The sequence below is a fragment of the Typopeltis vanoorti genome, chromosome 12, assembly GCF_054136105.1.
Source record: "Typopeltis vanoorti isolate ZY-2024b chromosome 12, IOZ_Tvanoo_1.0, whole genome shotgun sequence".
Lineage (NCBI taxonomy): Eukaryota > Metazoa > Arthropoda > Arachnida > Uropygi > Thelyphonidae > Typopeltis > Typopeltis vanoorti.
The window spans coordinates 133,503,928-133,516,749 of NC_143560.1; the positions used below are offsets into that span (position 1 = coordinate 133,503,928).

General features: G+C 36.7%; 1 protein-coding gene across 2 annotated transcripts in view; it reads left to right on the forward strand.

The window, feature by feature from the left end:
* Window positions 1-12,822, forward strand: part of LOC150101235 (neutral amino acid transporter 9-like) — a 350,447-nt gene that overhangs the window by 309,140 nt on the left and 28,485 nt on the right. For both annotated transcript variants that reach the window (XM_090401257.1, XM_090401256.1), the window contains one exon: window positions 11,623-11,771. In XM_090401257.1, the coding sequence (XP_090257383.1) occupies window positions 11,623-11,771 (149 nt within the window). The remainder of the gene's footprint in view (window positions 1-11,622; window positions 11,772-12,822) is intronic.

Consider the following 12,822-nt stretch of genomic DNA (forward strand, 5'->3'; position numbering starts at 1 on the left):
TTTGCTACCTTAGCAATATGTGCCCTAAACTATCTGTCTACCATCACCTATATGAAGAGTATAAAGAATAAGAAATGAAATAAACAACAAAATAAGACTCATAAAGCAAACACACTGGGAAGGTTACTCTAAACAACTGAAATACGACTTTTATGGAGCAGAGAAACAAGTATGAAGAATAATCTGAAATCAAAGAAAAGAAATTTGTGAATGCATAAATATACCAGTCATAGAAAAAGAACAGTTTGATTCTATTGAACTATTAGTTATTTCTGTCATCTCAAAATTGAAAAATTGGGAAATCAGCTGGAATTGATGAATCTATAATAAAATGCCAAAAACTGGAGGCAAAGAAATGACCGAACACACGAAAAATCTAATTAAGCATATTTTTAAGACCAGACCAGACAGATTCCCAATGAATGGAGACTGAACATTGCATTCTTCTTCATGTAGCTTCCTCAGTGAGAGGGTGCAGCACCATGTCCTTCCAGTTCTCTCTGTTGGTGGCTTTCCTTTTTTGTTTCTGCATAGCCATGTGATCCTGTCCATGATCTTATATCTTCAAGCCATGTCCTTCGTTTTTTGCCTCTTGATCCTTTTCCCATAATTTTTTTCTTCTAAAACTGTTAATATCCTCTGTCTTGCTGGACCTCTCAGTACATGTCCTGCTAATCTCATCTTTCTCTGGATCATTTCCTGTAATAAAGATCTCTGTGTTCTCATTCTCTGTAGGACATCTGTATTTGTCACATGTTCTGTCTATGGGATTTTCAGAGCTCTCCTATAGCACCACATTTCAAAGGCCATTATCTGTTGCCTTACTCTCTTCTTGAATATCCAGGTCTCGCCTCCATATGCAAAAATTGGCCACACATGTTCTTATCATTCTTTTCTTTGTCTCGATACTCACAGAACTTCTGAGCAGATCTTTATTTTTCCAGAAGGCATCTTTAGCTATGGCTGTTCTTATTTTTATTTCTTTATCTTGCTTTCCATAGTAAAGTAGGTGCCTAAATATTTGTATTCTGTTGTATGTTAAATTTTCATATTGTTTATGAATATTTCTGGCTCGGATCTACTTTCTTTTGAGATTTTCATTAATTTGGTTTTTTTGCATTAATATCTAATCCAAATTCCTTACCTTCTTCAATTAGTAGCTGCAGTAATTTGATTAATTTGTTTCTGTTTTCTGTTATTAGAATGGTATCATCAGCATATCTAAGATTGTTGTATTTTATACCATTGATACTAATTCCTGTTTTTTGTTTTTCAATCTTTTTCATCACTGTCTCACTATAGATATTAAATAGATTTGGTGAAAGGATACAACCTTGTCTAACTCCTCGCCGGCAAAGGTTGGTCGATTGGTAGAGCCTCTGCTACTAATGGCTCAGTTAAGTAAGTTTGAGTGCGGTTAGTAGTTGGAAGGGGACCAATCTTGTATTTGGACTCCCTGGAGGTGTCAAATAATAATAATAATAATAATAATAATATATTAGATAAATTAGACATAGAAGATCTTAAGTAGTACAAGATCTTCTATGTCTAATCTAATATATTGAACATTTTATTATGTTTTACCCAGTCAAAAGCCTTCTGAAAGTCTATGAAGCATATGTAAATGTTCCTGTTTCTTTCAAGTGATCTTTCTATTAGTATTTTTAGTTCCAGGATAGCATTAATGGTTCCCATTCCTCTTCTGAAGTCTTTCTGTTGTTCACTCACTTATGGCTCTTTCAATTTGTTTGTTATAGATGCATGGGATATTAGACTCACAGTTCTGTAATCCTCACAATTTTGTGCATTATGTTTCTTTGGAATTGGTATAGATGTTGCAAAAACTTCAGGTAATTTTATTGTTTTGTAGATGTCCTGAACAGATTCCACTAAATAGTTGTTATTATTGCCAGTCAAAGCTTTCAGCAGCTCAGCCGAAATATTATCACACCCAGGGGATTTATTATTAGGAAGATTCTTAATTATATGTTCTACCTCCTTTCTTGTGGGTAGAGTGGTATCTGTTGTTACGTTTAACAACAGATACCACTCTATGTGAATCATCCAACATATTACCATTATCGTCATCATAGAGATCTGATAAGTACTCCACCCATCTTCTATTTAACTTTTCCTTATCAATGAGTATGTTTCCATCTTTGTCCTTGATGCTATTAGACTGTGTGCATTTTGTTTTTCCATTAAGTTCTTTCACTTTCAGGAATGCTTCTCTGGTTTTGTTCCTATTTTGTAATTCTTCTATCTCAGTGCACTGCCTATTTATCCAATTTTCTTTCAATCTTTTACATAACTGTTTGATTCTTTTATCCAAAGTTTTATATCTTAACCTTTCTTCTTCATTTGATCTTTCTTCTTCAAGAGATAAATGCAAGGCAAATCAGAGTAGGAGAGAGAGAGAATTTAAGGAGTATGAGTGAGAGGTATGGGGGTGCTAGAAGAGGAGAGAATGGAAACAGTAGAAGAGAGGGAATGAGAGAGAGGTATGGGAATGCTAGCAGACGAGAGGATGGAAACAGTAGGAGAGACGGAATGAGAGAGAGATATGGAAGTGCTAGAAGAGGAGAGAATGGAAACGGTAGGAGAGATGGAATGAGAGAGAGGTATGGGAATGCTAGAAGACGAGCGGATGGAAACAGTAGTAGGAGAGACAGAATGAGAGAGGGATATGGAAGTGTTAGAAGTGGAGAAAATGGAAACAGTAGGAGAGAGGGAATGAGAGAGATGTATGGGAGTGCTAGAAGAGGAGAGAATGGAAACAGTAGAAGAGAGAGGTATGGGAATGAAAAAAGAGAGAATGGAAACAATAGGAGCGAGGGAATGGTAAGAGGTATAATGTATGGCGACTCAATGATCCGTGGTGTTCAAGATAGGATGCGTGAGGAGTGTTTGCCAGGAGGAACAATAGAAAGGGTGGCTATGGCAATTAAGAGAGGTGAAAGGGTGGATGAGATGATTGTGATGGTAGGAACGAATGACTTGAGTGGTAATGTAAGTCGGGCAGCGAGAGATATGAGATTTTTGCTTGAGACTGTACGGAAGAAGACAGAGAGAGGAAAAATAGTGTGCGTGTTGCCTAGGTATGATAATGATGAGCTGAGCAGAAGAGCGGTGATATTGAATGGCATAATAGCGAGAATGTGTGACAAGAGAGGACTGGTATATGTGGATGCTTGGAGTGCGTTTGAGGAAAGAGAGGAGTTGTATGCGAGAGACCGTTTACATTTGAATGAGGAAGGGCGTAGGCATCTGGAGAGATTGCTGTTCTGAACGAGTCAGTGTGTCCCAGGGAGGATGATAGCAGGGGTGGCCTCTTGTGGGAATGGATACTTGGGAGAAGGGAGACAATGTCAGGTAACACTGAGCCCAGTGGAGTCTAGAAGGGATAAGGCTGGGTATAGAAACAATGGCATTTATATGCTGTATACTAATGCCAGGAGTATCCGGAATAAGGGAGAGGAATTGGTGGCGCAGATAGCATCAGCCTGGCCAAAAATTATTGCGATCACTGAGACGTGGTTGACAGAAGAGGATATAAAAACAGGAATAGAAGTCGCTGGGTATAGCATTTTTCATCAGGATAGGAGGGGAAAGCGTGGTGGTGGGGTGCTGCTTATGATAAGTGATGACCTATGTGCTCTAAGAGTGGAGAATTTGGAAGGAAGTGAGACAAATGATTTTGAGAGCGTATGGTGTGAGCTAGAGGTAGGCAAGACAGGATATTTAGTGGGGTGTTGCTACAGACCCAGGAGCACAGAGGATGGGGACCAGGAGATGTTTAGACAGCTAAGTTTGGCAAGTGCAAGAAGAATGATTGTTATGGGAGATTTTAACTTCAGTAGTATAAATTGGAGAGAGGAACATGCATGTAACAATAGGGGAATGGAATTTCTAGAATTCTTGAGGGACAAATGTCTTAGGCAACATGTAACAGAGGGAACAAGAGGTTCAAAAATTTTGGATTTGGTTATAGCATCAGAAGAGTTGATAATAACTGAGTTGACGTCTCTCCCACCAGTTGGAGAGAGTGACCATATGGTGTTGACATGGAAAATGAATAGACATGCAGGAGTATCAAAGAGACGGGAACTTATGTGGAATTATAAGGCAGGTGATTATAATAGTCTTAGACGTCAACTTCGGGAAGTTTCATGGAGGGAGGAATTGGACGGCCGGGATATCACCAGTGCGTGGGAAATTGTGAAAGAATATTTGTTATCAGCAATGGTAAGTTGTATACCACGAGTGAAGAAGAGGGTGCAATTTGGAGTAAAGTGGATGACAAACAACATTAAACAGGAACTGCATGTGAAAAAGAGGCTATGGAAGAGATATAAGGAGACAGGTGAAGAGAGGATGGGTGAAGAATATAAGACACAGGCCAGAAGAGTGACTCGTGTGGTAAGGAAAGCGAAACTGGAATATGAGAGGAGATTGGCCCTAAGATCCAAAGAAAATCCTAGGGAATTTTTTAGCTATGTGGCCAGTAGGAGGAGAAATGACTGTGGAAGAATGATATTGTGGGATAAAAATGGGAATAGAGTGACTGATGCAGAGGACATAGTGGAATTGTTCAATGAACACTTTATTGGAGTATTTCATCCTAGAGGAGTCAGTTTTAATGCTAGAGGGATAGGACTGGTACAAGGTCTGGAGGTACAGGAGGAGAGTGTGTTTCAGATACTGAGTACTCTGGATGTCAGTAAAGCTGTGGGACTGGATGGTATTTCGCCACGAGTTTTGAGAGAATGTGCTAGCGAATTGACAATACCTTTAACGTGGCTTTACAATGAAAGTCTGGCTTTGGCAAAGGTGCCCAGGGAATGGAAGGAAGGTAAGATAGTGCCATTGCATAAGGGTGGTAACAGACTGGAAGTGTCTAATTATAGGCCAGTCTGTGTGTCATCAGTAGTTGTTAAGATCTTGGAGAAAGTAGTGAGGGACCGTGTACAGCATTGGGCAGATGAGGGTAATGTTATCTGTGAGAATCAACATGGATTTGTGAAAGGACGCTCTTGTTTTAGCAATATGCTAGCCTTTTATAATAAAGTTACAAGAGCATTAGATGAGGGAAAGGCATATACTGCAATTTTCTTAGACTTGGCGAAGGCATTTGACAGGGTGCCACATGATAAGCTGATATTTAAGTTGCAGCACATGGGTCTGGATGTCAGATTGGTCAACTGGATTCAGGATTGGCTGTCTGATAGGTATCAGAGAGTTGTGTATGGTGGAGCAGTTTCCAGGAGGCAGAGGGTTACAAGTGGGGTCCCACAGGGCTCGGTACTAGGACCTATATTGTTTAACCTTTATATCAATGACATAGCCAGTGGATTGCAGGGGGATATTCAGTTGTTTGCGGATGATGCGAAGCTGGGAAGGATTATTAGTAATAGCGCAGATGTGGTAGCCCTGCAAGAGGATTTAAATAAGCTAGATAGATGGGCAAATGAATGGGGGTGTCAGTTTAATGCAGCAAAATGTAAGGTCTTGAGGTTTGGGAAACATCGATGGGATGCTGCATACTCTCTGGGAGGAGTTATACTGGAGGAAGTAGGGGAGACAAGAGATCTGGGGTTGATGATTGATAGAAACCTGAAGTTTAGGGGACATATTGCAAAGGTGGTGAAGGTAACACAGAGGATTTCTGCTATTATGAGAAGGACACTGACCTGCAGAGATAAGAGGGTTATCATTCCGTTGTATAAGTCTCTGATCAGACCACACTTGGACTATTGTTCTCAGATTTGGTCCCCAGGATTTGAAGGGGATAAATTAACTGTGGAAAGGATACAAAGACGGATGACAAAGATGGTTTCAGGACTGTACAATGATAGTTATGAGGATCGGCTGAGAGAATGTGGACTGCAGAGTTTGGCAGATAGAAGAAGGAGAGGTGATATGATTGAGACTTTTAAACTGTTGAGAGGTGGTTACAGGGTTGACACTGGGGAGTTCTTTCGCTTGGTTGATCAGCGGGAAGGAGTGATGACAAGAGGCCATCCCTGGAAGTTACGAAAGGAAACTGTGAGCAAGAGGGTAAGGAGTGGTTTCTTTGTGTGGAGGGTGGTTGAGCCGTGGAATGCATTGCCTGATGGAGTGGTGGGAGCGAGAACGGTCAGTGACTTTAAAGAGTGGTATGATAAACTTTGTGTTTCTCAGGGGGGGACCTCCCCTCGATGAGTCTTGACAGACTTTATGTCTTAGGAAGGACCTCCCTCGATGAGTCTTTTGACTCCTTGGAGGCCTGAATAATAATAATAATAATAATAATAATTTGCTCCTCTTTTCTATGTTCTTCTTTCATCAATAAGGTTGATTACCTCTTGAGTTATCCATGGCTTTTTCTTTCTTTCTTCTTGTTTATTGATGTGGTTTTTAGCAGATGTTATGATAGCTGCTTGCAGTCTATTCCATCTAGAGGGTTCATTTTCGTTTTGCAACTGGGTAGACAGCAGTTCTGAAATATTTTCATTAAATTTTGATTTTATAATCTGATTTTGTACCATTTGCAGATCCCATTTTTTAGGGGTTGACTTCTTTTAAATTTTATTGTTTTCAGGCAAATATTCATCTTCATTAAGACCAGTCTATGATCAGATCCACAGTCAGCACTTGGCATCACCTTTGAGTTCCGTATTCCATTAAAGTAACATTTACTGACTACAACATAGTCTTATTGATTTTTGTATCTTCCATCCGGACTTACTCATGTGTAACTTGCTGTTTGTTTTTGCTGAAAATAAGTGTAAGTTATGATGAGATTGTGCTTGTTACAGAAATCAATCAGCTTTTGTCCTCTCTCATTCCGAATTCCTAGTCCAAATGGACCCACGTGTGTAGATGTTCTCTCTGATCCAACTTTTGTGTTCCAGTCACCCATAGCACAAATAACTCGATCTTTCTTGCCTCCAACTTCCTTTATACACCATTCTATTTCATCATACATGATATCTATTTCTGCTTCCTCATTCTGTTCTGTAGGAGCATATATTTGGACGATCAGCATATCTCTAGGTTTAGATTTCACTAGAATTGCCATTACTCTATCTGATTTTTTGATTATATGGATAATGTTTTTATTAGTTTTCTTCTTTACAATAAAAGCTACTCCTCTTCTTGATATTTCACCACCTGATGTATATATTTTGTATGTCGTACCATTTGGAAGTTTCGACTCAAAATCTGATGATCCTTTCCAATAAGTTTCACTTATTCCTAGTATACTAATATTCAATCTCTCCATCTCTCTCATCACATTAGCCAATTTCCCACATTTATTCAATCCTCTTACATTCAAGTAATTTCTGCGTCGAGTTTCTTTATAGCAGTCACGGACTGACGATACCGCAGGGCCTGCTATATCACCCTGACACCACCGTTCCGGGCATACTGAGACTACCCGGGCTTTAATTCTTTTCTGTGTAGACATGATGCTTTACACAGCGGCATTACATTACAATATTTAAAAAAAGGGAGCAAAATCTGAACCTAAAAACTCGTATGGAAGAAACTTATTGTTCACTATCCTAAAAATATAAACAAAAATTATTAAAGAATTACAATCAAAGAGTAAATTATAATGATGAACAACAAAGATTCCATACGGGAAGATCATGTATTGATGCTATATTATAAAGCAAATTATAGAAAAATAGAATATAATAAACCAATATTTATATGTTTCATTGTATTACGTCGTTGTTTTCTTATTTTTATATCTTCCCTTTCTATCTTTCAATCACTATTTTACTTCTTCAGATATCGGGCCTAATATACTTATATCTAGGATTGTTTCCTCTTCGGATACTGGCAAATTTATATTATGCTGCGCCAGCCAGTCTCCTATAGCAGAAAAGATCCTTACTCAGGGAGACAATACTAGTTCTGAGGCATTCTTGCACTATATTTTACTGTAATGCGACTGTATATATTCAGACTGCAGTTGTGACCTAAATCTATGATTATATACACTTTCTAATTCCTTCCTGCCAAAAGAGGTTCTATTTTTATAAGTGGTAATTCGGAATCTTTGATATTCCAATATTCGGAATATTGGAATATCCAAGCAGAACACACCAAAGAAATGCAGGCATTCAATTTATCTCAATACTAAATAAGGAAACTCGAGTTAAAAGATCAACACACTTTAAATTTAAATCAAAGGTTATAAAGCATGTAAGATACAGTGACCGATAATTGGGATAGATAGCAAATGATATGGTGTTAAGCTAAAATTCCCTTCAGCAAGCTATTCATAAGATAATATGACTAACATTCTAATGTTATTCAATTACTATAAGTTTACAGACCTAATCTCGTTATGTCAAATCAATCACATACAACACAAAAGACCTCTTCCAAACAATTCTTATTCTCAAAGGGAGGCTAACTTTCTAATTAGAGTCTGTCCACAAAGTTCTTTAGAATAATGTTCATAATTTACATTCACAAGTAATTTTCTCTCTTCTAAGGAATTCTAAACACAAAATAGAGTAATTCTACTTTACCGAACCTTTTCCGATGTCCTTCTGCACATCGACGATATGCGTCGATGTGCAGATATACGAGATAGACGAGAGGTAACCAGACGTGTACGTCTGGTTACCTCTCGTCTATTGGCTATCCTCACGCCAGCGTAGCGGCTATGCTATCTTCATAATTACTGCCGATTACGGACTCGATTCTTTGCATCTCAGGAAACATCTCTATTCCTCTCGATTGGACTCTTCAACGAGAGCTCGATTCTGCTAGGGCTGGAAAATTTCACCTTCAGCTCTGCGTTGAATCCTACAACATTCTCAGGAAAACTCGCCATCCAACATCGTAGCACTGACGCTTCCCCTTACTCGAACCGCCAGCTAAATTCCGAACCAGGAAAACGATAAGACGAGAGCCAATACGGCGCTCATTCCCTTATATTCTTCATTCGAGTGCCCTCTTTTTCGGCATCCCCTTTGCACACAACCTGTATCTTTTCTCCCCTTGCTCTCCCCTTTGCTGTTATACTCTTGTATTCACGGAATTCGCGTCGACGTACTTTCTGCGTTAGCTACTGCCTCCGCCGTTACGCTGGACACGTGTAGTTGTAGACCTTCTATGAATTGTTACTTAATATCTATCTGGTGACTCACAATCATTCTATACAGCTAAAGTGAGGCTTAAATAATATTAACAAATTCCTCTTTTAAGACAATTTAATTTGATCTTGGTACAATCACAATAGATTAAAATACATGGTACATAAAATAAAATGCAATTTTATACATATGTGAAGAAGTTTCACTTTAATTTTAGCTGATGTGCAGGTATTTCTCTTTGTTTGTGTAGTTTAGTATGTTAGACCCTGAATGAATGATTTTTTTTGCAAGATTCCTTCATTCAGGATCTAACAATTGACACTTAGGGAAGTTCATTTTACACTGTGCACACCATGTTACATGCTGATCACCATGTAACACTAAAGGAAAGGACACTTAGGGAAGGCTTTTGACAGAATCAGATTATCGAATGTCCTTAAAGTACTAGCATCAAGAAACATACCACTGCAAATTATCAAAATAATCAGATATATACACAAAAAATGAAGGTGTAATTGAGATAACACAACACAATTACACAAAATAAATCCCATATGGAAAGGAATTAGACAAGGCAATATTAAGTCCATGGTTTTACATAATCATGGATGAAATAGTAACAGAATTTAAGAAACAAATTAAATGAAATAAAAATCAAAAAGAAAGAAAAAAAAATGAAAATTCAAATTTTGTTAGATATACAGATGTAGTATTACTTGCAGGAAATGAAGATGATCTCCAAAAGCAGTTATCCAAATTTCAACTGATATCCAGCAGTTTTAACATGAAAACATCAACAGAAAAATCAAAAACAGCAGTGATTACAAAAGAACCAGTTGGATGCAAATTAGAATTAAATGTTAAAGTACTGGAAGAAGTGAAATTTAAATACTTGAAAATGTCACTTACTATCAAGTATTTTTCAATCCTTGAAGGCTAATAAAATGTCCAGTCTGAATTCAACTATATGGAAAAATAAAGATCCAATGCCTTTATATCTTTATTTTTCTATATAGTTGAATGAAACAAACCTAAGAATATATGTATTCTGACCAGTACTGAGTTATGCATAAAACAAGAATCAGAACATCAAAGATACAATAAATAAGTACAATACATGAAATGAAGAGATTCACAAAGAATATCAGTACATCCCGTAAACAAATGGGAAATAAAAAAGATTAGAACAAACATATTAATACAATTGACCCCAAAAGAATAGCTAAACTAGCAAGAAACTGCTAACTAAATATGAAAAGACTAGATGAACAGACTGCCTGCACTGAAACTTAAGAAGAAATAAAATTTCAGACACTTGCCAAGATGTCAAATCTCTGTGGCAAAATTGCTTACTTAATCATGAAAAAGTCAAACCCACAAACAAAACACTGTCTGTTCAAAGAAAGCGCTGCTTTCCATAACTGTTTTATGCTGTTCAAATATATTAGGAACTGATCAATGAAAGCTATTGGTTAATGGGAAAAATCATCTGAGCCTTACTACTTTAAGGGACTTAGAATGGACATGGTAAAGAACTGGTAAGCACCAGTCCTTGACTATGCCAAGAAGAATGCATGGATAACTGCTAGAATTTTATGAAATGGTTGAGTTTGCATGTGGAACTACAACAGAAGTCAAGAAAAATTTTGTTCTTTCTTGACAGCTGTGCAGCACACCTCACTCAGATTGTTTGGAAAACATCCATCTAAAATTTCTGCCTCCCAGTACCACATCCTTAGTGCAGGCGATAGACATGGTAATTAAAGAAATATTGAAGACATATTTCAGAGAGTTAATAAACTACATCCTTGAAGCTGGATCTACTGCCATCTTCAACAGCCAAGGAAGTCAGTCTCAGGAATGGGAACCTTTCCATCATGAGCAGCAACCTTTTGGGAGCAGTACAGTGTGTGTCACCAATAGTCGGCAAGAGATAAGCAGCAAGACCATCTACAACTGCTTTGTTAACTGTGGTTTTAAGCACTCAGGCTTGAAAATGCAAAATACAATCTGGAGCAAAAATGAAATTATTTTGCAATTACAGCACATTAGAAATTATGAAGAGTTTGCATGCATTGACAAAAACATTCAATGTTACAATCAAAATGAGGGATATACTTGTTGAACAAATTGCAGTAAAACCCAAGAGGCATCAGAAGACAGAAAAGTGATAAGGTTGGAGGCTTTTTATAAATTATTTTATAATTGGGGAAGCCACTTGATTGGACCAAAGTGTTCTGAAATGAAACTGTTCTGGTTCTGATGTGTTCCCAGTTAACCAGAATCCACTGTATTTTTTCCATGGATTTTTAATTATCCTCTATAAACATGCTATAAACTTTTTCTATAGTTCAAAAATTTCAACTATATTATTGCCAAAATATCCTAGGAATTTTAGAAGCATATGTAAATATGTGCAAATTGAAATGTTTGTTTCTTATCTTGTAGATAATAAATAGTACTATTTTGTAGAAATGAAACTCTTTCTTATACATGCGTATTTAATTTTTTTTTTCTCTTCCAGAATTTGCTGAATAACTTTTACAGTTCAGATTTATTTGCTGTAATAACCAGAGTCTGCCTTCTGTTTCAAGTACTTACTCTGTTTCCACTTGTTACGTATATAGTGAGAATCCAGTTCATGCACTTTGCATTTGGCACTATTTATCCAGGGTAGTATGCAAAATTTATTATTATTTATGCAGCAAACTAAACAAATAACATTTGTTTTTTCAAAGGTGTCTAACATATTAAAATGATTATCAAAAAAGCATGTCAAGTTAAAATAACATTCTGTCATTCATTTGTAAGCTTTTGAATAATTCAGTTCAGTTCATTAGGTATTTCCAGTTTATGAACTTAAAACTGGTCTATTTTTAATAATATTAATATGGAAAGAATTTTTTGTAACCCATACACAATAGTTAGTTCTGCATCACAGTAGATGAACAGGGAAGTTAAAGAATTTTTACTATTGAATTTGTAGATTATACTATTTAGGAAATATGTAAGGAACAATATTATCTGAGACAATAGCAGAAAGAAAATTTATTTTGTTCTGTGAGTTTGGGATTGAACTGTAAGAGTGTTGAATAATTGCTGCATATGTTTTAAGAGATTTAGAGGACAGGGAGGAAATTATTAATGCAAATTCTGATGGTCATGATCATGGAAATATTTAGAAAATGCAAGATAATGAATATCTGTGTGAAAGAGAATGGAGTGAATTAGTGAAATACAAATCATTAATCAGCCTAATTGCTAAATATTTGTAATAAACTTTTTTAGCATCACCCCTTGTATGAAAGGATTATTCATTGGTTAGATGAATTTGCAGTGTGAATAGAGATAATAGAAAGGTTCAAAGAGGAAAGCTCTTCAGAATATTGCAATTATATGGTGTAAATGGGACATTATATTAAGCAACACAGCCTATTTAAGCTGTAAAGTCATCAGTTAGAATTGAAGGAGGTACAGGAAGATGGTTTGATGTTAAAACAGGTGTGTGACAAGGGTGCATCTTATCTCACTTGTTATTCATTTTCTATATGGATCACATTATGAAGGAAAGTGGTATTAAATCTGATATCAAAATTGATGCTGTTAATCTTAGAATCTTTACTTTATGCAGATGATGTTATACTTTTAAAATAAATCCAGAATAAGTCTGCAAGATTTCCTGATTAATTGAATAACTGTTGTAATAAATTTGGTATGAAATCAA